This window comes from Cannabis sativa, chromosome X (genome assembly GCF_029168945.1).
Source record: "Cannabis sativa cultivar Pink pepper isolate KNU-18-1 chromosome X, ASM2916894v1, whole genome shotgun sequence".
Taxonomy (NCBI): Eukaryota; Viridiplantae; Streptophyta; class Magnoliopsida; order Rosales; family Cannabaceae; genus Cannabis; species Cannabis sativa.
Window position 1 is genome coordinate 63,959,018 of NC_083610.1, and position 27,304 is coordinate 63,986,321.

A 27,304-nucleotide genomic window follows, 5' to 3' on the forward strand; every position below is an offset into this window, starting at 1 on the left:
AGTATAACTCAAACTTTACGCCATATAAATAACATCTCCAAATTTTCAAGACAAAGATTACCGCAGCAAGTTCTAGGTCATGCGTAGGGTAATTCTTCTCATGTGGTTTCAATTATCGAGAAGCATAGGCAACCACCTTGCCATTTTGCATGAGGACACCTCCTAATCCAGTACCTGAAGCATCAGTGAATACCACATATGGTTCCTCACTATTAGGAACAGTGAGAATAGGCGCTGAAGTTAATCTTTCCTTCAATTCTCTAAAAGCTTCTTCGCAACTATCATCCCACACAAACTTTACTTCTTTTCTTGTTAACTTTGTCAAAGGCATAGCAATTCGTGAGAAATTCTCGACAAAGCGACGGTAGTAGCCTGCCAACCCAAGAAAACTTCAAACTTCAGTGACATTCTTTGGTCTTTCCCACTGTAGAATAGAGTTTATCTTTGCAGGATCAACGGTGATACCATCTTGAGAAATTACATGGCCCAAGAACTTGACTTCAGTCATCCAAAATTCACACTTCTCTTTCTTAGCGTATAATTGATGATCTCTCAATGTCTGTAATACTGTTGTCAAGTGTTCAGCATGATCCTCACGTGTCTTAGAATACACCAAGATAACATCAATAAATACCACCACAAACTTATCCAAGAAAGGTCTAAAGACTCTATTCATAAGATCCATAAATGCAGCAGGTGCATTCGTTAACCCAAATGGCATTACCAAAAACTCAAAGTGTCCATAATGTGTCCTGAAAGCAGTCTTAGGGATATCTTCTTCCCTAATCCTCAATTGATGGTAGCCTGACCTCAAATCAATCTTTGAAAAGAACTTTGAACCACCAAGTTGATCAAATAATTCATCAATCCTCGGTAGAGGATATTTGTTTTTAATTGTCATCTGATTCAGCTTTCTATAGTCGACACAAAGTCGCAAAGTCCCATCAGCTTTCTTGGCAAACAAGACTGGAGCTCCCCATGGAGAAGTACTATGTCTGATGTAGCGCTTATCCATTAACTCCCCTAATTGTTTTTTCAATTCAACCAACTCTGCAGGTGCCATGCGATAAGGTGCAATAAAAACTGGTTGAGCTCCGGGAATCAAATCAATGCAAAACTCGATCTCCCTATCAGGTGGTAACCCTGGTAAATCCTCTGGAAACATATCCGGAAAACCACTAACCACTGATATCCAAGGGAACTGGTCTAAATTCCTAGACTCATCATCGATCGCAAACAGATTCCCATAACACTCTAAGTTTCTCTTTCCACCTAAACATGCCCTTAAGATAGGATTTTGTCTCACTGCACTCGTGTTGGCTCGATAAACAATGAAATCACCACTAGGGATTAAAAGAGTCACTCTTTTACGTGAACAATCCACAATAGCTTGGTATTTAGACAACCAATCCATACCAAGAATTACATCAAATTTCCCCATAGGCAACACTAGTAAGTTTCCAGACAACTTGTGTCCCTCGAACACAATACAAACTGACCTACATATGGTGGATACCTCACCATGTCCCCCCATAGGTACACTCAAATGCAATGCAGGACTAAAAGTTTCCCAACTCAAACCCAACATACTAGCAAACATCAAAGATATAAAGGAATGCGATGCACCCGTATCAAATAACACATGAGCCCAAGAGTGTGAGATAAGAACTATACCATCAACAACTCCCTGGTCAGCACCGCCGTGTACATCATCAACCCCAAGAGCGTAGGCTTGAGCGGATGACTTTGCTTTTGCCTTGCCCCTTCCCTGACTAGGATAGCTTGTACTTGCACCAGACCCTCCACCTTGATTGTACCCTCTTTGACTCCCACTAGGAGCAGGAGTTTGGAAACCTTGTGAGTACCCCATGTTGAACCCTGAACCTTGTGGCCTGAACTGATGTTGATACTGAGACTTCTGGCCCAATTGGGGTGTGAAACCATAGGATGAAGACTGAGACTGGTTTGTCCTGGGCTGTCCATGAAAAGGAGTAGACTCTACATAGCTCCCTATGGGTCCTCCATGAGATGCTTGAAATCTTTGTTGTCGTTGCGGGCAATCTTTCGTCTTGTGACCTTGTTGACCACAACTGAAACACCCATATGGTCCACTACGAGTCTTTCCAGATGAACCACTACTAGTGCTACCCCCACTAAATTGTTGTCCTTGGGACCACTGTCCTTGATTCTTCTTGGTCATCTTTCGGTCATTTCCTCTTCCTCTGCTTGTGTTCTTCTTCTCATTCCCTTCTACATGAGCCTTAGTTCGCAAGGCTGCTGTCACACACTCATTCAGGTTGTTAAAGGTCAAAGGGGCTATTGGACCACGTATCGCAGGCCTCAAACGACGCATGAACTGTTCAATCACCAAGGGTTGATCAACAACACCAGGATATGCATAAGAGGATAGCTCTACAAACTTCATGTAAAATTCATTCACAGTCATATCCCCTTGTCTTAAACCATCAAATACTCCAATAAGAGCCCTCCTGTGAGATGGACTAAAATATTGTTCCCTGAAAACTTCCTCAAATTCTCGTCAAGTCATCCCATCAGTTTCCATTGTCCTGGACAAGGTCTCCCACCAATCTACTGCACCACCCTCTAACTTGGACACAGCGAAAGTAACTTGGTATTCCTCAGGTGTTCCTATTATGTTGAAATTTTTCTTTATTTTCCTCAACCACCTTTCAGCTACCATGGGATCTTGTCAGCCCTCAAATTCGGGCACTTGGATCCGATGAAAGACTTGGAAATGATGACTCTGTCGAGCGGCAGGATCCATCTGTTGTGCGGGAATAGCTTTTAAGGCTTCGAGAAGGGCGTTCATAGGGAATTCAGCTTGTGGAGGTTGGACATTAGCTTGAGGGGCGTCTTCTCCAACCGTTCTCCTTGTCTTCTTTCCTTTTGGAGGCATTTTCTTAGGTCTGAGAACCAAAAGCTACTCAGTTAGTGAGGATTTGATGCTAATAATATAAATATGCCTTATACATATAAATACCAAGATATTTATTACTATTATTATTTAAAATAAATCTAAACTATTTGGTGACACACTCTGAGGTAATTGAACCCGGTGCTCTGATACCATTTTTCTGTCACGACCCGAGCCCTAGGCTGTGGCAGATGTGTAATATCCATAACTTGGGTGGTCAAAGGTCACACTTTGACCCTTGTAGGAAAATAAAGCTTATAAATGATCCTTTTATTTATATTACAAAATACTAATTTAAAAGATATGGATTAACTCCTATATTAATAAGAAAATATTAGTAATAAAATCAGGACCACTCATCAATATAAGAGAATAGTAATATCCCCACAGTTATGTAATCACCAAATAGATAGATTTAATAAGTCAATAAAATACCAAAATAATACCTAACATCCATCATTTCTCATCTCTAACTAGTACATAGCTAATTTAAGTCATCCAGACCATCCATTTGTCCTTAAATACAAAATCAGTCTCATTAGAAGGTGAAAGAGTAAAATATGACTAAACTAATAACGACATTCCTTTCCCAACGGTACCATCCTCATCCACTAGTACCAAAATGAGTTCCTGGAATGGGAGAAAATAGGGGGTGAGCTTATAAAGCCCAGTAGGAAAACAACTAATATCAAAGGACCCTTGGTTTAATAAAATTCCTACATGGTTAGCTTTATAAAAATAAAATGTCTCATCAACAGTATCAATATGTACAAATAAAATAGAGATGCCACAAATAATCACAAATCAAACGTCAAATGCATATCACACCGTCCACTAGACCCCTAGCTCTCAATACCAAATCATAGAAAACGGCATCCAAAACTGGGTAGTCGCATCTGATATCCACCATAAATACCGGGACTCAGATTTAATTCACTCCCTGTACAGATTCTAGGTCTTTCACCTACAGGTGAGTGCACACCTGATCTACCTATGATGACACAAAGACTAGGTCGTGAAACAACAATATGCACCGAACATGATCAACATGGCTCTCATTAATATAACCAAAGCATGCAAATAATAAGCATAACGAAAGAACATATTCCTTTTTATTTTCTAGAAAATTCAGCAGCATAACAGCTGTATTTTGAATAAACCCAAAAAAATCATAACCTGCATAAATATTTGCACACAAAAATATATTTGGCACTCAGTGCCCCAGAACAGTCCAGAAAATATGCAGATTAAGTTTTCAATTTTTCAAACAATTTGTAAATCATAAAAATTGGAATATGTCCAATGTTATACAACGCATATAAAAATCAAGTCCAATAATCAAGTTGAGTCCCTACCTCTCCCGAGTCGTTAAAATTTTTCCAAAAGACGATCTTAAGCTCTCAAGTCCCGAGCTCCAATTGTTTAGTCCAAACTTACATATTACTTTCACCTATACCACCTAATGGTTAAATAATTATCATTATCGCATTCTGCGTTCAAAACCGAGTCCAACGACATATAATATGACTATATTTAAAATTTGGAGTCCCGAAGCCTCACCTAAGCGGTGCACATTAACAATCGGTGGCGGTAAAAATTGGTGTACCGAAAATATCACCGAAAATAGGAGTAGTATATATCAAAACGACCACCTCGACGAGTAGATCACACTCATGCCAACCGTTTGTCAAAACGGTACACGAGGTCACCGGAAAGTCGCCGGAAAGGGGCGGAGCTACAAAAATGTCACCGGAAAAAGTTGTGAACCGGGAAAAATGGTTTAGTGTAGGTTGTTCTCCTCGACGAGCTGAGTGTAGTGGTGAAAACCTCTCGTCAAACGAACGCCGAAGGTGACCGGAAAACCCGTTCAAAGTTTGAAACCCCAAACTTTGACTTGCGATCCTAAGCTAACGACGGCGAGAGGAGCGGCGCCGCTTGGGGTGTGAGGTCGCCGGCACTAGGAGGTCGGAGTAGTCTGGCGCGTGAGGTCGGGCGGTGGCCGGAGATAGGTCGCCGGAGTGGTGGTGGTTATGGAGGTTTATGGGTTATTATTTTTCTTTTCGTATTTGAAGAGAGAGAAGGAAAGAAAGATAGATAGATAGACAGAGAGAGAGAGAGAGAGAGAAAAACGTTCTGTATATAATTTCAATTTTTTTTTAATATACATATATATATTATTTTATTATTATTTTACATATATATAAACAAATTTGACTCGGTCAAACCGAGTCTTTACAATGTATGTTACTGAAATATTTTTTTTTCAATCTAGAATTATTTTTTCTGGAAAGTAGACCAAAAATTAATAAATTTAGGCTTTTACAAAACCTAATTTGGAGTTTTTATGAATTAGTTATGATTTTTTAAATTTGAACGAAAATATGAGGATTTGAATGTACACACGCGCGCGCACGAGGCTTTGGGACGCTCGGACAGCCGCTCGTTCAGAAAAGGCGCTGACCGAGGTTTCTCGGACACAGCCCCTGTCTGAATGGATTCTCACGCCCGTGCCCCTCCATCAAATGAGGCTGCTTGCAGCCTCTGTCTCGGCTGATTCTCCCCTTTCCGCGCGCGCAGGGGTATGCAATCCTCAAACTTGTTTTCTTCATATCTTTTGATTCAAAAATTGTTTTTCATTGAAACAAAAGCCAATTTTTGGTAGAATTTTGTGTAGAATCTGAATTTTCAATTAAAAATCTAATTTTCAGAATAAAATTAATTTTTATTAATTTTTTTAATTAATTAAAATTAGTTTTAGATATTAGTAGGCTTTGAATTTTGAAAATTTGATTTCTCACAAAAATAGTCTTATGGTTAATTTTGAAATTTTAGATTATTTCATTTATTTTAATTATAAGATCAGATATTAAATTTTATTTATTAAATTTGAATGATCTTACTTAGATATTAATTTTTTTTTTAACTAATCTTGTTCAAATTTCAAAATTTGCTAACCGTATTATTTTTTTTTCAAATTTGTTATTTTTGAAATATATTTTATTAATTAAAATTATAAGATTAGGAATATATTAGGTTTAACATTTTATCTTATTAGACATTTTTTTATTAAAATTATATTTTGGCAAAATAACATGAAGATTTGAAAAATTGGTTAGTTTAGGTTTGAATAGAAATTTTTAGGTTTTCAAACTATAAATTTTTTCAAACTTGTTTTATTTTATTATTTTTAATAAAATTGAAAATATTCTAACCATATAAAAATATCTTATTTTTCAAATAGTTTATTTTGTAATATTTGAATTTATTAAATTATAAGACTTAGAATATAATATTAGGAATATCTAGTTTTAATATCCAAGATATAATATTATATTATCTTATTAGAAATTTAAACAAATTTAAATTTTTGAATAAACTTGAAATTTGAAAAGTTGGTTTGATATTTTTTTATTTTAACTTAGGATTTAGGAAATTTAAGAGTTTGTTAAATTTTGAATTTTTTAAAATATTCTCTAACAACCTAAATTTAAATTCTAGTTAAGATATTTATTTTAAATTTTAATTTTTTTTTAAATTTAAAATTGAGATATTTTAACCTACTTTCTAGATTTTCCAGATCAGTTACTTGTTTGTTTGTATTGTTTGATTATTATATTATATATATTCAAAAAAGAAAAACTTACTAACCTATTATTTATTTGATCTAAATGCCTATGATTAACTTGTTGACAGATCCAATGATTTGATTTTAATCATAGTCCAATTGTCAATAGATCTTATAAATAATTTGTAACAGATAAATTTTGCAATTTTTTTCATCTGTGTAAACCTAGTAAAATGATAGGGCCCATCCAAATTATTTGACATGTGTGAGCCTATATGTTTGCTATTGGGCTTAGATGCATATAGGAAGCCCATTTAAGTTTTACTAAGTAAATGGACTAGGTTGCTAAAATAAAATTTCACTTAGGTAATTTTATTTAGGTCCAATTAGAATTGGGCTTATTCAATTAATAACAATTGTTTATTTAAAGGTTAAATTCCTCTCCTTTGGGCCTTGTGTGAGAGTTAGGGAGCCAATAGCAGTGGGTACGACATACTGAACCGAGCCCTCCCCCACATGAACCACCCCAAGTGTGAAGGCCCATTTTCCTTATTTAAATAATTGTATTAGGTTAATTATATTAGTCTAACCTAATTAAAATTGAATTAGCAACATAATTAACTTTTAAAATATATGAAATTTATTTTTCATTTAATATTTTAAAGTTAATTTTAGAAAAATACTTAGTTAATTGAAATATATTCTATATAGTTATTTCTAGTACTAGTTATTTTTTTCTAATATTTAATTAGGAAAATATTTTAAGTTGAAAATTAATTATTTATTTTAATTAATTTTGGACCAACTTAATTTAAAAATATTTTCCTAGTATTAAATTAGAATTAATAATTAAGTTTCTTTTAAACTTAATTATTTAATTCTTGTATTTAATACATTTAATTAAATTGAAGATTAAATATTTAAGTTGATTTTCATCATGATACTTAAATATTATTATTTTCATGAATTTTAATTAAATAGAAAATTATTTTAAGTTGGAGATTTTTTTTTTAACAACTTAAATTTGAATAATTTTTAAAATATATTTTATTTTATTTTGTTAATCATTAATTTCGAAATTGCATTTATAATGTAAGAAATTTTGAATTTTTTTTGAAAAATAAATTAAAGTTGAAAATTAATTATTTATTTTAATTAATTTTGGATCAACTTAAATCAATGATTTTTTCATTTAATGATTAAATAAAAATAAATGAATTAAAATATATTATAATTAGAAAATGAATTAATTAGTCAATGAAAGTCTAGATAGATATTATCTTTTTTGCTTGAAGTATTTTTCTAGTAATATTTAATTTAAAAGAAAATTAATATTTAAGTTTATTTTCATCATGATACTTAAATATTTTAAATTTTCTTAATATTTAATTAAATAGGAAAATTATATTTTAGTTGAAAATTAATTTTTTTATTAATTTTGGACCAACATAAAATTAGAATAATTTTTCAGGATTTATTTTATTTTATAGCATTTCAAAAAATTGTATTTAATTTTAAATACACTTGCGAAATGCAATATATATTTATAGAAAATTAAATTTGAGTTAGAAATTAATTTAAATTAATTTTGATACAACTTTAATTGAATAATTTTCTAAATATTTATTGAAAATTATTACAAAGATAGAAATAATTCATTTTATTTTTATATCCATCTAAGTATAATTTTATAAATATTAAATTAAAATTTATATTTAGAATTTTATTCTAAATTGGAAATTTTAATAAAATAATATATATTTAAAAATAAATAGATTGAAATAATATTAGAAGAAAATACATTTTAAATAATGAGCTTTACTATTATTAGGATATTCGATCTCTATTGTTGGTTCTGCATAGTTATGGTTTTAGTGAGTAATCCTCCCTAATGGAGGAACGTTCATTAGAAATTGAACGCCGTAGAATCTCGAAAGATAAGTACTATTTGTAAGTGTTTATTTTTAGTATGGATCACCCTAATGGTGGCGACTATTAGTAAGGCTTACAAAAGTATAAAACAACGGTAGAAGCTCATAAGAGAGAATAACCTTGACTCTCGCCTAAACGAGACAACGCTGGATTCTCATCTTGATCGAATAAAAAGGTTGCTAGAATGTTTATCATTTTAGATGAGCTGACAACTCTATTCAATGGATGGTAACTTTGACTCTTGCCTAAACGGGACACTGATATCAATTTGTTGAAAACCTTGGAAATTATTTAGGATTATATGTTTTAGTATTTTCACTTGTCATTCCTACTTGCTATGTGCTAATAATTTTTCAATGAGATTTTGTGTTGAACCTTACTTGAATTCTATTTATTGTTATTTGTAGTATCCAACATGACAATGACCAACCCTATGGTGTCACTGTTCACTGATAATAAGCTGAATGGATCTAACTTTCCCAAATGGAGAGAGAACATTAACATTGCTCTAATTGGTGAAAATACCCTGTTTGTGTTAACTGAACCGTCTCCTGAGCAGCCGGGTGATAACGCAACCAAAGCTGTAAAGGAGAAGTACGAGCGTTAGCAGAATGCCAACAACAAAGCTCGATACTTCATGCTTTCCAACATGGTTGACACCTTGAAAACGAGGTTTGCCAACACTGACACGGCTGCAGAAATCATGAACCAGTTAACTAGACTATTCGGGATGGCATCAATCCAATCTCGTTTTGAAGCGACAAGGAATTTCATCAATGCACGAATGAATCCTCATCAGAACGTGCGTGATCACCTTCTCCAAATGGCAAGTTATTTTCAGGAAGCTCAGAATCATGGAGCTGTTATGGATCAGACAACTCAAGTAAGTCTAATCTTGAATAGTCTGACTCTAGCCTTTCTACCTTACACTTCAAATTATGTCATGAATAAGAAGGAACAAGACTTTCACGAGTTGGTTAACGACCTTCAGACATTTGAAAATTTGATTGGAGGACCACAGCAAAAGGGATCTAAAGCTCATAATTCTGGGAATGCCAATGGGGCGGCTAAGGCTGAGGAAAACTTTGCCTCTACTTCCAAACCCAAGAACAAGAAGAAGTGGAAGAATAGCAAGAAGCTTGTTCAAGCTGTGAAAACAGTTAAAAAGAAAAAGGCTGCTACTACTGGTGATATACCAAAAGAAAAATGATTCTATTGCAATGAAAAGGGCCACTGGAAACCCTAATGCCCTAAATTTCTAGGAAAGAAACAAGGTATTTCTTTTCTTATAAACTCATGAGTTTTAGAGAATTATTATCCACTTGGATTATTAATTCTAGACCTACTAACCATGTTTGTTTGTTTTTCTTCTTATTTCAGCTCCAGCTGCTTGAACTCAGATGCTATCTTAGCGAGTTGAATCGAATGGTTGGACAGATGGATGGAGATAGTCCAAGATGAAGATGAAGCTTGAAAACTTCTTTTATTATTTTTGAATTAATTGTTTTAGTTTCAGAAAAATTTGGATTTCAATTATTAGTTTGGGATTTTTATTCCCTATTTTTCATATTGTTGCAGACAATTCCTTTTATTTGGAGAATTTTATAATAAAGTTTTCTATGTTTGAAAAATGAATTGCATTTATGAATTGAGCTTCATTTACTGTATCTTGTGTATGCCAGTACCAATTATATTTTTATGTTTTTATATTTGTATGTGTATGTGTTTTATTATTGATACAAATTCTATAGTATATTCAACTCTGCAAAGAGTAAATACTACATAAATACTTAGAATTTAAATTCTATGTTTATGAATAATTGTTAATTCTATAACAATTATTAAGAATTAGTTTAATAGAAAGATCTTTGATCTGATATGGGTGGAAAAAGTTAAGATTAACATGCAATTCAACGATCTTTTATATCTATTGAACTCTGGATTATATTCATAACTCCACATGATCTCTATATCACTAAGAGATGGACCATGATCTCTATATCCCTTAGGGGTGGATCATAATCTCTACATACTTAGGGGTGGACTATACTATTGAAATATATAGTTCATTGTGAACTCTAGACTATATTCAATACACCACAGTACTCTTTGTCACACATTTTTTTAAACATGGATGTAATATAATAAATTAGCCAATTATCATAATATATTCTTGATCTTTATTTATGTTCCATTTAATATTTACTGTTGTAATAGAAATGGATACCAATAAAGTTCTTTGACATTGTATCACACTACCTTATTTGAGTGGGAGAATTTTAAAAATTCTAAACCCATCTTCATTTGGTTGACACTTGTGATAAGAACTTTAGAACACTACTGAGAAAGTAAATCTAACCATTCATAAGGATAGAAATAACTTATCAGGATTATGAGAATAAGATAGTAGAATTCTTGCATAGTCTATTCTAATGACTTGGGCAAAAATTCCTAATCCTCATAAAATTTTATGGTATCTCTAATGATTACTTAATCTTAAGCAAGTATTTTGCATTAATGCTAATACTAGATTGCTATGTTGATGACTTAGTCTAGTAGGAACTTACACTTTCAGACTAAAATAATATGTCACAACAAGATATCCCTCAAACAATAGTAAGAGGTTAAATGTACTACTATGTATGAATTTAACTAGACTCTTACTATTGAGTGGGAGTCATCTGAGATGTAATCAAACATGGAACATTAAGGGACAGTCAAGAAAGATTTATAAAGTGACCTATATGTTAGATAATAGGGATGTATATATTAGAAGTCCTTATATCTACACCAACTCATAAAGAATCCGAGATGGTGGTTACTCTGGGTGTGGAGGAGTTATTCTAAAGGAGTGTTAAAACCCATCTATAATAATTCAAGCTCCATCAGTGAAGATATATAACTTTATAAATTCAAAATTACCAGAAAGTTATTCAACTGAAGAAAATTCTACACTGTTATCTCTATTCATTCTTTAGAAGAATGAGAGATATGTCTTCTGTTTATTCAGATGTACTTAATAAGCAGTAAGGATTTCAGTATCCCTTGATGAGTAATGCTTATAGCAAATAATGTTGCATAATGTTTTATGAACATGGTTTCAGAAATTTTGGGTTGAGTCAAATATACTACACTTGATATGAAGATCAAGACAATAGATTGATTGAAATGCACAACTTGTTTTATGTTAGTGCAAGTGGGAGTTTGTTGGGATTTTATGCCCTAAATAAAACCCATTTCAATCTAATCTAATTTGTTATCAATAAAAGATTAGAAGTCATCTATGTTTACATGTAGTTTTCATGATTGTGGTTTAATATATATACAAAATCTGTTAAGTCCAGAACATATAGTCATTTACAATTACAGTGATGTCAACACAGTGGAATGTGATTGTGATTATATGCTTCGAAAGACAAAGTCCCTGTTTCATCAGTGCTTTGGATTTACACTGATGTGATAATCAGCGATGAAGTGTACTTACACTTTGCATAAGTGTTATGATGTTCCTTCAAGAACCTTGGCAAAGTATACTAGTTTCGAATGTATGGAGTATACATTGGACTGGACCGATATTGATCTTGGTTAAGATATTATAATCTTACTGTTGTATCTTTCTAAGTCAATATCACTAGTTGATCTTAGATCAAAATATCTTAATCCTTATATGCTTAGGTTCAATCTCAGGAGTGTTATTCATGTTCTTTGATTTGTTAGTTAAACCTACTTTATGGTCAGGGTGATACATACATTTTGAGAACATGATAGTGTGATTGAGTGGGAGCGCTAAACATAGATATGGAATCTATAGCTTCTTTTAGGACAAAGAAGTGAAACAATGATTTCCTTCGAGCTTGGCTTAATAGAGGTAAATGGAAGAGCTCTTATTTCAGTGATTATATTTCACTAAAATATCATTTACAGGAAGTTAAGTGTTTTAAGGATAAAATATATTGAGGAGTGAAACGGTAAATTTATTCCTACTCGGTGTAAATCATCCATAGAGGATCTTTGATTATTGAGATAATAACGATGGTTAAATGTTGATAGCGTATCTATATGGTAGAACATATAGAGTGTTCTATATGACTGAGAGTGTCATTCCACGTTCTATGAGTGGATGCAGCAAGAAATTAATAAGTTAAAGAATTTACTTGGTAAATATTAGTTCGGCTTATTGGAAGCTCAGTTGTATAGGCCCATGGTCCCCATACTAGTTGAGACCATACTGCTTGTAAGACTCAGATAATTGATTTTAATTAATCAATTATAATTCTAAAATTAGACTATGTCTAGTTTATGAATTTTCACTAAGCAAGGGCTTGATTGTGAAGAAAAGATTCTAGGTTTTATTTATTAATTGGAAGACTTTATTAAGTCTAATTAATAAATATATTAAATGGCAATTTTATTTGATAATTAATTTTAATTATTGAATAATTATTTTTGGCATTTAAATTGTTAGAATTGAAAAATTAGCGTTTTTGAGAAAATAAAGAAAAATTGTCAAAAATAGAAAAATACCTAAGTGGGGCCCATTAACCCATGGCTGACCACTATAGAGAGTATTTTACACCTATTTTTTCTATTATTTTAATGCCTAATAATTCCTAACTTAAACCTAGTGGCTACCTATAAATAGATAGTGATGGCTCACACTTAATAGATGATGTGGATGAAATTTCTTGTCTTCAAATAAAATTGAGCCTCCTATTCTATAGTCATTGTCGAACCTTTTCCCCTCTCTTTTCTTCTTCAAAAATTTGAACCCTTGAGTGATAGAGTGAGTGCCCACACACATCAAGTGGTATCTCAATCATAGTGTGGAAGATTGTGAAGAATCTAGATTGAAGAGAAGGACATTCGGACTCAGATCTTGGTGATACTCTGCGACAGACAGGATACAAGGGTTAGAGATCTGAGTGGAAGGAGACATATTATTCCGCTGCACCCAATGTAAAGTTTTCTGAAGCTTTATATGTGTTTAATTTCATTTTTTAGAAATTCATATTAAGATGTTATTGAAACAAACTTGTTAGTAAATTTAGATCCTGGTAAAACATATTTCAACAACGACTACAAGTGAACTACGGTAATGACAATGGATGAGATATAGTGTTGATAACAGGTGAGATATGTGATGAAAATAAGTGAGATACAATGAGACAACAAGTGAGATACAATAATAACAATAGTTTTGAATATTTGAGATATAAAAATAATGCATTATGGGAACACCGTAATTTTTTCTACATCACCCTATTTATTTTTGTTTATAAAAATAATTTTTTTTAACAAAGTAATTTAAAATACATATAATAAATTTTAAACTTCTTTATAAATAATTCTAAATAATAATTAATATAATTGTACATTTAGTTTTTAATAAATAAAATTATTAATAATAATATAAAATAAGATGATATATTTATTATTTTATTATATAACAGAATTATATTTTTAAGTAACTATTTATTATAATACTAAAAAAATTAAATTAACGACGTGAAGAACGGATATATTAGTTAATTTATAAATAACCACGGTGCAATTTATATCCTACTCTATGTATTAGGAAGATTATAATTACTAAATTATTACTAAATAATCATTTCAAAAAAGACTATCACTACAAAAAATATATAAGAAAATTTGTAAATAACCACGCAAAGCGAAGTTATATCCCACTCTAAATAATATTAGGAAGTATCTGTACGAAAATATCCCAATTTTTGGCAATTAGCATGTCATTATCTTCTAACCAAATATGGAAAGACTAAATAAGCCACGTGCAAACCCTTGGGATACGTGTCATGCAATTGCACCTCATACAACACGTGTCCGATTTTGATCAACTCCTTAGAAAGATAACAAATTGAGATAAGCTACAAAGACAATCCTATGGACACAATGAATTCTACAGCAAAGACTGATTGCGTTGAGGGCTTTCACTTGGATCCTGCAAACATGAACACTTCAAGAGTAAAACACTCAACTTTATTTCTTTTCTCTTTCCATGCATATAATCTTGTTGTTTGAATGAAAACTCGTGTTCTTTCATCGATCGACCCTTTATTTTAATTATTATAAAGACATGTATATACATATATATTATGGTTTATTATGTCTGCTTGCTTGCTTGCTTGTATCTAATATATGATATATAATAAATTGTATAATATATTTTAGGAGATGTCTACGGTGCATACACAAAATTGAAAATACTAAAACTTAAGAAAAACGAGAGGAGTGCACTGTTACTCTCCAAGAACTACCCTCTATTTTAATATAATTAATAGCAATATGTTACGTTTGGTAATAAGTTGTATATTTTTCTTTTCACCAATTAATTGTATTGATTTGCATCAACATATATACAAATACAATACAATAATACAGGTAAGAAACGAACCCTGTGTGTTTTGGTTATTGCAGGGAAAGGAAGAGTTAACCGAAGGAACAAGAGTTGAAAAGGTGGAGACATTTGATTACCAAACACCGCCAGGAGAAGAAGGCAAAGAACCTACTAAGAAAGGCGTACAGGTGATTCACCTGACTAGAAAGGAACCCAATGCTGCAAGCTGTGGGGGTGGCGATGGCATCTTGGCTGGGGCAGCTGCAGCTGTTTCAAAGACCCTTGAATCAGCCAAGGGTATGATTTCCGGGACTGGCCAAGATAAGACAACAAAATGACTGCATCCCACTGAATGTATCAACCAAGCTTATATTTCTTATGCATGGATTGAAATAAAATCAAAATCTTGATTGAATTGCAACTCTTAATTATTAACTCTTAATTATTTCACTTTTCTTGACGTTAGATTGGTTATAAGACTAGTACGACAGATTAGCCAAACCACTCAACCGACTAACTCAATCCATTTTTTATAATAAAAAGTTATGTTAAGAGTAGGCTAGGCTGATAGGCCATAATTTTATGGGTTGGACATATTTTAATTTTATATAACCTAAACTAATCTATTTCTTAAAAGATCTTATAAATTTAAGACAATTTTTATACATAAAATATATTTTACATTTATAAAATATATTTTATGTTATCATATATTATATTGTGATAACCTTAAGTTTGAATTAATCAAAACAATCATTAATTAAATATAGTCTATAGTTACTTTATTATTTCTACCACTAATAAAAATTAATTGCTATTATTAATTCTCACACAATACTACTTTTTTATATATATATATTACTTTTTTGTGTATGCACTAAATTCAATAATTTCATCTTGTTTATAATATAATGAATCCAACTCAACTTACCTCTTATATTATTCTACTAAGTAGAGTTAAGTTGTACAACAAAAAAAATTAAATGGTTTATAACTTATTTATACGCAATCATTAAATTAGCTTATTAAAACACCTTTAACCTGCACCCCTAGGACAGATATGGTACTTGCGAACGCTAATTAAAGAAAATAAAGTAGTCACAACATTGATAAAGTGCAGCAATCCTTTTCTTATATATTTATATACAGTAGTCTTTGCAACTTGGCTATAATAAAAGAAGTTCTAGAAAAAACTACAAACTTATTTTCTAAGAGAGGGAGAGAGGTATTATTCTTGTGGAGGTTCATGAAAACTACAAACTACAAAATGTTCATGGAAGTTCTTCTGGAGGTATTATTCTGTGCTTCATAACCACCACTTCCAATATACCATCAGGTCGAAAACTAGGAGAAAACAAACGGGGATCAACAGGACCTGGCAGGCTAAACGAAATGGTAAACGGTCCAGGAGGACAGAGTTGCTGAACTTTCATATGGTACACAGTTGGTGAATCCTTCAAAAGGCTTACATCATTTATCACCCCTTCAATATGGACTCTTCCATCCCGTTGAATCTCACATTTTATGTTGCCTGTTAAAACATTAAACTTGGGGGTCACTTCTCTATCCAATACCGCATTGAGATGAAACATAAATTAGAATCTCATAAACTTCATTTAGCATACTTTTAATCTAAAATATTAATCCAAGTCAATTAAAAATCATCTGAGAAAGCAAGGAATTTAAAGGGAGCACATTCAATGATGAATACCCGAATACTTACTTTGATCTTTCCTGATACCAGGAAGTGCAACTCTGAAAAGGTAAGCACCTTCACTCTCACCAACATCAACAAGACCAACTGAAGGCCCAGCGCTACCTTGCTTTGCAGTTCCAGTGAGAATTACGGACGGCTTCAACTGAGGATTGTCAGCAAACTTTTGCTCATCCATGCTACCAAAGATATGTTTCCTTATAATTCTGGAGATGACTGACCTGCATATATCCAAATAATAAGCAACTAGTGCTAATATGCCTGATGATGTATCAATACTTCTAAGTCCTGAGGTTGCTATTGCAAAACTAACAATTCAAGAATACAATTGTATAATTTCCTATATTAGTTTTCAAAGTTGTGTGTATATATAGGTGTATCACTATTCCCAATTGTATAATTTCCTATAATAGTTTTCCTACTAGTGTATAGGTGTATTACTTTTCAATGAAATAACTCGTTCATTTCTATCTTGAGAACACTTGTAGAAGATAAAGACTCAACTTTTTTTAAATCATTTCCATCCATGCTTTATATAATAGGATCATAAATAAAAATGCCTAAAGCTTGCAGGATACCATATCTGTTTGTTAAAGCTCAGGAAAGCTTACCTTACCAAAAGGCTGAAAATAAATATGAAAAAGAACAGATGGTGAATTGTCAAGCTCACCATTTGAGAAGCTGAAGAGTTGCTTTTATAGAGAGAAAGCCAAGAAGGCCGTAACAGATTACAAAGGAATTTTAAAGAAATAGCAAAGCTGTTAAAGCAGCTAGCTAATACCTCAACGGATTAACTACTTAACTAACAAAATTAATAATTACTGTTAGTTACATCATTAACATCCCCCCCAAAAGACAGAGGAATACAGAGTGTCAACTTGGAAAACAAAGAATGAAAGTGAGCAAATGAGAGCGAGGTTTGGTCAGCAAATCTAAAAGTGTGATGGAACATATCAAAGTTCAAGAGCTTTGGACAAACTCTGAACACGAACAAAATGCAAATCTATCTCGATATGCTTGGTCTGAGCGTGGAAAACAGGATTTGAAGCCAGAGAGATAGCTCATAAATTATCACACCACAATATTGGACATTGATGCAGCTGAACTTCAAGCTCACTGAGAATTGTAATTATATCAGTTGTTGCCAAGGCTAAAGAATTTGTCTCACATTAAGTAATTGAACGGGCCACAACTGATTGCTTTTTGGAGCACCAATTGATCAAGTTTCCACCAAACAAGATACAGTAGCGAGAGGTTGATCTACGGTCATCAGTGGAGATGGCCCAGTCAGCATCCAAGAAGCCTTGGAATTGAAGATACTTTGCTGGTTTTAAGGACAAACCTTGATGCCTTTTGCCAGCTAATAGTGTAGCACTCTCTTACAGGCATTCCAATGATCAGTGGTAGGCGCTTTTAAATATTGACTTAGCCTGTTGATAGAGAAAGCTATGTCAGGCCTTGTTAGTTTTAGGTACTGTAACACTCCTGTACAAAGAAGGGTCAGCAAGTAGCGTACCACCTTTAATGGATAGTTGAGAGGGATACATAGGTGTGAAAATTTGTTATGCAGTAGGCGTGTTGGTTTTGTGTAACAAATCCCTTGTGTATTTACATTGAGTAAGATATAAACTAGTTGACTTTCGAAACACCTCAAATCCCAAAAAGAGAAGTTCACTGGTCCAAGAACTTTCAAGGCAAATAAATGTGGAGATCAGTGATTAATCGATGAACTAAGGATGCATCTACTCCTGTTATTAAAATGTTATCCGCATAAACTAAGAGAAGAAGAAACTTGCCTTGTTTTTTAGTATAAAAAACAGTGAAGTGTCTGACTTTGAATTAGTTAAACTCCACTGAGTGATTTGAGCTTCTCAAACTAGGCTCTTGGCATCCTTTTCAAACCATACAATGCCATGTTAATTGGCATACACGGTGAGGATATTCCTTGCTTTGAAAATCCTTTGGTTGATGCATATAGACATTCTCGTGAACCTCTTCATTAAGGAAAGCATTATTCACATCAACTTGCTGTATTTCCCAGTTAAATGGGACAGCTGGAGTGAAGATCACTTTAATAGTACAAGGCTTAATGACAGGGTTGTAGGTCACAAAAAAGTCAATGCTTGCACTTTTGTTGAAAACCCCTTGCTACTAATTGAGCCTTGTACCTATCCACAGAACCATCAGCTTTATATTTATTATTTAACTCGATAGACCCGCTTACTGCCAACAATAGTCATATTGGGAGTAGCGGGAACAAGAGTACAAGTAATGTTAAGATTTCTATACTCATCATTCATGGCCTGAGTCCACTGAGGATCTTGTAAAGCCTGCTTAACAGACATTGGCCCCAAGGAAAAACCAATATCAGTGATAAGAAAGGCTCTAGGTTTAGTGAATCTTGCTTTAGATCTAGTGATCAGTGGTGATTAACAGTGTGAGGAACAACAGATGAGATTGGATCGTGAGCAGGATTAGCAGGATGAGCAGTTAATGATGTAGGAACACCAGGAGAGATATTAGCAATATCAGAAGGAAAAATATTTAGGGGATAAAGATGAACTCAAAGAAATGGATTTTGTGAAACTATGACTAGAAACTGTGAGGTTGAACTGGAGCTCGAGTTGATTGGGTAAGTAGAAGGAATATCAGTAGGAGAAAAGCCTGTTGGGAGAGGATTTGACTAACAGGAATGTACAACAGGAGGACTGGAGGCAGTAATATTATCTATTTCAAAAAAGAGAGTATGGATACTCTAAGTGCATTAGAGCAATTGAAGATGCAAATAAGTGATGCAAATGCAAAATATAGTTCATTTTATGAAAAGTCTACTCCAATGGTGTGTCAAATTATAATGCAAATTTGTCACATAACAAAAAGTGATCCAAATTTATATCACAATATAGCATGATGCAAAATTTACATCACAATAAATGCTATGCTTTTATATTTACTATTATGTTAATTTTTAATATTTTATTATTGAATTTGAGTTAGTATGATACTTTTGATTTTTCAATATAATGCTATGCTATGCTTTTATATTTACTGTTTGGATACTTTTGATTTTTCAATATAAGCATTTAAATCAGTAAATATTTTAGGAACTTTAGACTTACATTTCATAGGAAAAGTCTAAACAAACTTAAGTATAATTATCTATGAAACTAGCATAATACTTGAAGCATAGATGTGTAAAATGAACCCGTATACATTGGAATGAATGAGCTCAAATGGAGAACTAGATTTTGAAATAGAACTAGGGAAATGAAAACCGTGCAATTTACCATATTGACAATCATTACAAAGAGGAATTTCATTGAATTTAATCTGGGGATTTACATTCAAAAAAAACTTGATTTAGAATTGTCTTGGCTTGGTCATGCCAAAGATTAACAAGAGTAGAGTTATCTCTAGTAAAAGAACTTTGTGGGTGAACTGGAGTTGAGGCACAATTTGGATGTAAGTGTTGGAAAGAAATCATGCCTACTGATTAGTTGATTGAGAGGACTTGAAATTGGAATTTGTGACAATGAGCTTGTCCAGACCATTACTAAGAGAACCCTCAAGAAGAACTTGTCTCATGGTCTTGTCCATAATAAAACAAGAAAAACTCAAGCACAACATTGTTAACTTTTGTAAACTGAGAAATACTTAAAAAGATTTTTAGTAATATTGGGCACATGTAAGACATCGTTAAGCACTAAAGACTGAACTTAATTACAAGTCAGAATAATGTTTGAACCAATATGCTCCTTTTCAAAAAAAGAAAATTTGAACCAATATGAGCTAGAGGAAGGGAGAAGCCATTACCTACAATCACCTTACCCTTGCCTTTATAGTCAGTTCTTGAAGCAAGATTGTTTGGGTCTACAGTTAGATGATGAGTGGTTCCAATATCAAGAAACCAAGCATCTTAACTAGCGTCATTGGTTTGTGAAGCACCCAGGGCTTGTGGTGGATTCTAAGGAGGAGATGGTGTGCTGAAAGTGGCTTCTCGACCATGAAAATTGATGTCAAAATGATGAAATTGCTTCTGAACAGTGCGTCCTGTGCGTCCACAGAGTTGACAGGTGGGTGGGTTTAGTACCTCGTCCAATTTCATTTGAATTGCCACGACCAAGATAATCACCTTTATGACCTCTGAAATTGCCTCTTGAATCCCTTCAAGTAGAATTGTTGTATCAACCTCAGCCTCCTCTAGTAGACATATTTGCAAGATTTGCTTGCTAAGAAAATCAAGCTAACTGTAAAGTAGTTGTAAATTAACATTTAATGCATTTTTCATTTACTATAGTATTACTAAATGTTCATATTGTATTATATTTACTCTTTGTATATACTAAAATAAATCATCAGAAAAAACAAAAAAAAAAAACCATTTTCTCTTATTTTCTCCACTGTATCAGAGCATGTAAAGCTTCTCAAAGATATTATTTTTCTCATTCCTCCCCTTATTAAAATTAGGGTTTGGAGACTATCTTAGAAAACTAATTAAAAGGAGTTTTATATTTTCAACTCTGACTCAGGGAGCTTGTCCCATCTCCGATCAGCAAAACCCAAAAATCTGGCATCCATCTGAGCTGCGCATGGGCCCCACGCGCCACCTCCATCCGACGCGACTCTCTACACGTGCCGACGTGTGTAAACGCGTGGCAGTCTCCAACAGCATTATTCTGCGTCGTCTCGCTCAAGTTTCTTCATCTCTCTCTTCTCCGACTCAAGCGACGTTTTTCCGATGTCCTCTCTTTATTCGTCTCCTCTAAGATTCTATACCTGTTTTGTCTTGTTGTCTTTCTCCATGGCAGAACAAAACTCATAAGAGTCGTCTGTTTAGTCGCAAGACAATACAATACTCATGCACATCAGGTTATTCAAACCCCTCTCATGCACGTCAAGTTATTCAAACCCCTCAGGACCCTCGAATTGTGGATTCAGGTGCTTCTGACCATATGACATGTTATAAATCACTATTTTCTTTTCTAAGTGCTCTCATGAAAAAACTGTTCGCATAGCAGATGGTTCGTGTTCAAGAATTGATGGAATTAGAACTATAACCGCAGCAAGTCTTGTCTAAAATTCTGCCCTTTACGTTCCAAAGCTTGATTGCAATTTACTTTCTGTAAGCAAATTGAGTAAAGATCTTAATTGTGAAGTTAAGTTTGCAGCTAAGTTTTGTGTTTTCATGATGTGGAATTACGGAAGATGATTGACTATGTTGAGTTCAGTAAGGGCTTGTATCTGCTAAAAATCGACAACCCCATGTGCAACCATGAAAATTATTGCTGTTTCTCCCAAGAACAAACTCTTTCCTCAGTAAATCAGTCCAATAAAATCAGTACTATCATGTTATGGCATTACTGTCTAGATCATCTAAATCTTGTATATCTTAAACAATTATTCCCACTTTTATTAATCAATATAAATCCTCAATCTCTCAGGTATGATATTTGTCAATTCTCTAAGCATTTTCGTCATTCTTTTATTCCAAGACCTCATCAACCCTCTCACCCATTCTCACTCATTCATGGGATATATGGGGACCATCCAAAATATCAGTTGGGCACATTAGTTTTTATTACTAGCCGATGATCACAGTTGGACATTCCTCATGAAAGAAAAATATAAAACAAGTCATATTTTACAAAATTTTCACAAAAAGATCCAAACTCAATTTCAAACAAACATTAGTGTTAAAAACCGACAATGCTCGTGACTTCTTCAATTCTGTATTTGGATCATATTTGCAATCCAATGGGATTGTTCATCAAAGTTCTTGTGTAGACACACCACAACAAAATGGTATGGCTGAATGCAAAAATCGTCATTTACTAGAGGTAGCCCAATCTTTACTCTTTTCATCCCATGTTCGAAAAAGATTTTGGGGTGAAACAGTTCTCACAGCTACCTATCTCATAAATAGAATTCCATCACGTGTATTAAAATTCAAAACTCTGCTGCAAATCTTTCTAGAAGGATATCCCTACTCATATCTTGTGTCTCAAATTCTCTTTCTTATCTTTGATTGTGTTGCATTTGTCCATCTTCACTCCTCACATCATAGTAAACTTGATGCTCGAGCCACAAAATGTATCCTTCTTAGCTACTTATCTAATAAAAAAAGATACAAATGTTGTTGTCCTGTTTCACAAAAAGTGTTCAACTCCATTAATGTCACTTTCTTTGAGGAACATTCTTATTATCCCAAATTTGCAGTTCGGATGAAGAATCATAATCAAGAACTACAAAATTTGGACTTTGTTTCACTCATTGATCCTCATCCTTCTTCTCCTAACAACACCCTTGCTCCAAAAACTACTCATCCTTTTGTTTCACTCATTGATCCTCATTCTTCTTCTTCTGACAACACCATTGCTTCAAAAACTACTCATCCTTCTGTTACCCATACTCCAAACTATTCAGTCAAATCACATGAGCCAAGAAATCCTCATCTAAGTCCTTCCTTTAAGTTTTGTTCCGATCAACAAGGACCAACCCAACCTTTTAGCCAATTCACATGAGCCAAAAACTCTTTATCCAACCTTTTCAAATCCTGTCCACATTCCAAACATAGAAATTCGAGTTTACTCAAGAAAAAAGAAGAATCTAGCAAACATTGAACAAGCTACCACTCAAACTCAGTAAAATCAAGAATATAATCCGATTCCATTCATTCTTGAACAAACACAAGAAGATGCTCGAGCTGAACCTATTATGGAAGATGTGTGTGACGATCTAAGCATTCCCATTGCTCTCAGGAAAAGGGTTCGCTCTTGCACTCAACATCCCATCAACAACTATTTGAGTTACTCAAGCTTATCTCCTACCTATAAAGCTACTATCACCACTCTGGATCAAGTTCAAATTCCAAATTCAATTCAGGAAGCTCTACATGATCCCAATTGGAATGTTGCCACAATGGAGGAAATAAAAACACTTGAAAAGAATAAAACGTAAATCATCACTGATCTGTCTAATGGCAAACGCACAATTGGTTGTAAATGGATCTTCTTAGTCGAGTATAAGGCTGATGGGAGCATTGAAAGATTCAAAGACGGATTAGTGGCTAAAAGATTCACCTAATCATATGGCATTGATTACCAAGAGACATTTGCTCTTGTTGCTAAGTTGAACACCATCCGAGATCTCTTATCTATTGTAGTCAAGAATGAATGGCCTTTATTCCAGCTTGAAGTAGAGAATGATTTTCTTAACGGCGACCTTGTGGAAGAAGTATACATGGACATTCCTCCAAGATTTGAGGAGCGATTCTCAAAGGAAAAAGTGTGCAAACTAAAAAAATCTCTCTACGGCTTCATGCAATCCCCTCGAGCCTGGTTTGACAGGTTTACAAAAGTGTTGAAAAGAGATGATTACACTCAGTACCAATCAAATCATACTTTGTTTATAAAGCACTCAGTTGGTGCAAAATTAACAGCATTGATCGCTTATGTGATACTGTGGTTATAGGTAATTTCATACAAGAAATTTCTCATCTCAAGCAACTTCTCTCCAGTGAATTTGAGATTAAAGATCTAGGCCAATTAAGATATTTTTTAAGGATGGAAGTAGCAAGATCCAACCAAGGTATCTCAGTGACTCAACAAAAATATGTCCTTGATCACTTACAGAAAACTGGGATGATCAGATGCAAGCCAAGTGAAACTCCAATGGACCATAATACCAAACTTGAAGTACAGACAAACGAAACAAAAGTTGATCGAGGAAGCTATCAAAGTTTTGTGGGAAAGTTAGTATACCTAACTCACACTCGGACTGACATAAGCTTCGCTGTGAGTGTTGTTAGCCAATTTCTCAATAATCCCTTTGAGGAACACATGGATGCAGTCTACCGAATTCTTAGGTACCTCAAGGGAACACCAAGAAAAGAGTTAATGTTCAGGAACACTCTCAACAAGGATCTCAAAATATACACAGATGTAGATTGGGTTGGTTCTTTCACTGACCAACGATCCACTTCTGGGTACTGCTCCTACATTTGGGAAAATCTCTTATCTTGGCGCAGCAAGAAGCAACAAATGGTAGCTCGCAGCAGTGCAGAAGCAGAATTTCATGCCTTAGCACATGGAATTTGTGAAGGAATGTGGCTAAAACGTCTTCTCGATGAACTCAAAATCAAACTTGAAGGCCCAATAAATGTTCTCTGTGATAATCAATCAGCCATAGCAATAGCAAAGAATCCAGTTTATCATGATAAGACCAAACATGTAGAAATTGATCGATACTTCATCAGTGAGAAAATTGAAAACAAGATCAACACCTTGAAGCATATTCCCTCGAGACAACAAGCAGCTGATATCTTAACCAAAGCTCTCCATCGTCCTAATTTTAGGGAACTCAGTTCAAAATTAGGAATTTTCAGTACATATCTAGTTTGAGGGAGAGTGTAGAAAATCAAGCTAATTGTAAATTAGTTTTAAATTTACAGTTAATGCATTTTTCATTTACTCTAGTATTACTAGGTGTTCACATTGTATTATATATACCCTTTGTATATACTAAAATAAATCATCAGAAAAAAAAAAAACCATTTTCTCTCATTTGCTTCACACAGCATCAAGGGAGGGTATGGAATTTTGTTCAATACAAACTTCATAACTTTGCAATAAGTATTGAACTTCTTGCAGTGAAACAAAATAAGCTCGACATGAGAGATGAACAACAATTGCTCATATTCTGTACCAAGGTCACTCAGAATATAAATGATCAAATCATCATCTTTTATAGGCTCATTAACTGCAAAGAGAGCATCAGCATAGTTTTCATCTTCAAGATGTACTCATCAATAGAAAAAAAGCCTTTCTTGGTAGTTTGGAGAAAGAATCTGAGTTGCATCCATCGAGCTTGGGATTTTGTTGTAAAGTGTTGAGAGAAAGCAATCCAGACCTCAACTGAAGTGGTGCATTCACGATATGCCCCCAACAGGTTCAAAAATCGAATTCATTAACCAACTCATTAGAAACTAGTCGAAATCCATTTAATATTCAAGGTTAGGAATATTACAAGCCATTGGTGATGGTGCAGGGATTGTGCCAAGGAGATATCCTTCGAGTCCATGGGCTCGCGCTACTGGTAGAACTAAGGAGCACCAAAAAGTATAGTTACTTCGATCCAAATGAAGAACGAAGATTCAACAAAAGAAGATTTTTAGGAAACTGATTGGCATTCATGAAAGTAGTGGATTGAGAAGATGAATTTTTTGTGGTGGAATCGGATCAAGATAGCTTTGATGCCATATTGAAGCTGAGCTAAGTTAAGCAAAAGACAAGAGAATGAATGGTGAATTTTCAAGCGTAGCATTTGAGAAGCTGAATACTTGCTTTTATAAAGAGAAAGCCAAGAAGGCTGTAGCAGATTACAACAGAATTTTGAAGACAGCAAAGCTGTTAAACCAGCTGACTAATACCTCAACAGATTAACTAACTACTTAACTAACCATATAAGTTATTACTGTTAGTTACATCATTAACACTGTTCATGAAGATCGTAAGGAAAAAGTCTTGTGAAGTGCCAGCAGTCTTTAGTGCCCTTTAGATACTTAAGCAACATATTTGGCTTCAATCTCAGGCTAGGGTGAGCTTTTCTTAAGCTGTAGTAATATAAATTCTTCAGAAAAGCTATACTAACACATGATGAGCCTAAATTACTTGATCTATATGTTTGATAATCCAGAGATACTGTTTGACATGCAGATCCTCTTGGGTTATCAAAAGTTACATCAGGTCCTAAGTACATACCCAGATAAAAATAAGCAAAAAAAAAGGTGGTTATCAGGTGATGTATTAGCCAGACTGCAAGGGATGTTATTTTGATGTAGCAAGTCCATACTTTGAGCTTCTTTTAAAGTAGAAGCATCTTTTAATAAAGACAATCCAGGCAACAGAGTAAATCAAACAGAGACTCCAAGCCGAATTACTTAGAAGAAACAATTATGAATGTAAAAAAAGAAAGAAATACAAGACCCACTTTTACAAAACACGGTATTTAGCAGGGTCTAATAGTGTTGCTGACTCTATAAAACTAGCTTAGTTGAGCTATATAGATCAAAATAAAAAGGAATATCACCGACACGAACAAAAATCAGAGCTAGAGCGTACCCACATTCAAATAGAGACACTATAACTATAACTAACGTTTTCATACGAATATTTTCCTTCTTTAAGAGTTAAAGAACAGAAACCCCATTACCGGGGAACAAATAAAGAAAGAAAAGAAAAATACCTTGCTGTGACAATTCAAGAGAGACGGCTAATGAAACAACAGCAACGACAAACACCAAGCAATGTCCGCGACGCCGAGAGTATTAAAGAAGATGACAGCAACCTCCATAGCCGTCTACTCCACCCACATATATTATAAATATATAGACCGCGGCAAGAGGTTGCCAGGGAGGTGAGTCTGAGAAGTATGGTTGGAACTTGGGCCGATATTTGGGCTCAATACACCCTTGTGGGCTGTTCGTATAGTTCTCAAGGATGAGATGTCACCACCGCATGATCCAGAAGTAGAACCCACCATAATGAATTAATTTTACAAGTGTCGCATATCTTAAAAAAATTGAATTAGGTGTCAATCATTCGTGTATTAGATAAGGTGGTTTAAATTTCATATATTAAAAGTTGTGCTAAATTTAGCATAAAATATAGTAGAGGTCATGAGTTCTAATTCTAAAATAGCATAAAATATAATATGAGCTAAATTTTATAAGAGCATTTCCAATGGAGAACTATAAATATAGTGTATTGTTATTTTTTAGAATATTTTGCTAAAACTTAATTTCAA

The 27,304-nt window shown here is 33.7% G+C and overlaps 3 protein-coding genes across 6 annotated transcripts; 1 reads left to right on the forward strand and 2 right to left on the reverse strand.

Moving 5' to 3' along the window:
- Positions 1-390: 390 nt before the first annotated feature.
- Positions 391-2,701, reverse strand: LOC133032312 (uncharacterized). The gene is made up of 2 exons (XM_061106211.1): positions 2,586-2,701; positions 391-2,489 (listed from the first exon to the last, which is right to left on the reverse strand). Exons 1-2 carry the CDS (start codon positions 2,699-2,701, stop codon positions 392-394), a joined length of 2,214 nt encoding a protein of 737 aa, XP_060962194.1. The 3' UTR covers position 391.
- Positions 2,702-14,282: 11,581 nt separating this feature from the next.
- LOC115711158 (uncharacterized) lies at positions 14,283-15,202 on the forward strand. Its single transcript, XM_030639494.2, has 2 exons — positions 14,283-14,414; positions 14,868-15,202. Exons 1-2 carry the CDS (start codon positions 14,334-14,336, stop codon positions 15,123-15,125), a joined length of 339 nt encoding a protein of 112 aa, XP_030495354.1. The 5' UTR covers positions 14,283-14,333; the 3' UTR covers positions 15,126-15,202.
- A 691-nt stretch (positions 15,203-15,893) lies between these two features.
- Positions 15,894-27,039, reverse strand: LOC115711167 (increased DNA methylation 3). Of its 4 annotated transcripts, none has more exons than XM_061106638.1 (4): positions 26,744-26,973; positions 20,315-20,665; positions 16,511-16,722; positions 15,894-16,318 (listed from the first exon to the last, which is right to left on the reverse strand). In XM_061106638.1, exons 3-4 carry the CDS (start codon positions 16,677-16,679, stop codon positions 16,059-16,061), a joined length of 429 nt encoding a protein of 142 aa, XP_060962621.1. In that variant the 5' UTR covers positions 16,680-16,722; positions 20,315-20,665; positions 26,744-26,973; the 3' UTR covers positions 15,894-16,058. The 4 variants fall into 4 exon arrangements, with proteins under 4 accessions (XP_060962621.1, XP_060962620.1, XP_060962619.1 ...); XM_061106637.1 differs by having other exon boundaries at positions 20,315-20,730; XM_061106636.1 differs by having other exon boundaries at positions 20,315-20,748.
- Positions 27,040-27,304: the final 265 nt, after the last annotated feature.

Bases quoted from the DNA above. Each gene is read 5' to 3' on its own strand.
- LOC133032312 (XM_061106211.1), bottom strand. From the start codon at position 2,701: ATGGTAGCTGAAAGGTGGTTGAGGAAAATAAAGAAAAATTTCAACATA. The intron at 2,490-2,585 runs GTGGGAGACCTT...TCCATCTCACAG, and splicing joins GAGGGTGGTGCAGTAGATTG to GAGGGCTCTTATTGGAGTAT.
- LOC115711158 (XM_030639494.2), top strand. From the start codon at position 14,334: ATGGACACAATGAATTCTACAGCAAAGACTGATTGCGTTGAGGGCTTT. The intron at 14,415-14,867 runs GTAAAACACTCA...TGGTTATTGCAG, and splicing joins CAAACATGAACACTTCAAGA to GGAAAGGAAGAGTTAACCGA.
- LOC115711167 (XM_030639500.2), bottom strand. From the start codon at position 16,679: ATGGATGAGCAAAAGTTTGCTGACAATCCTCAGTTGAAGCCGTCCGTA. The intron at 16,319-16,510 runs GTAAGTATTCGG...ATGTTTTAACAG, and splicing joins TGGTATCAGGAAAGATCAAA to GCAACATAAAATGTGAGATT.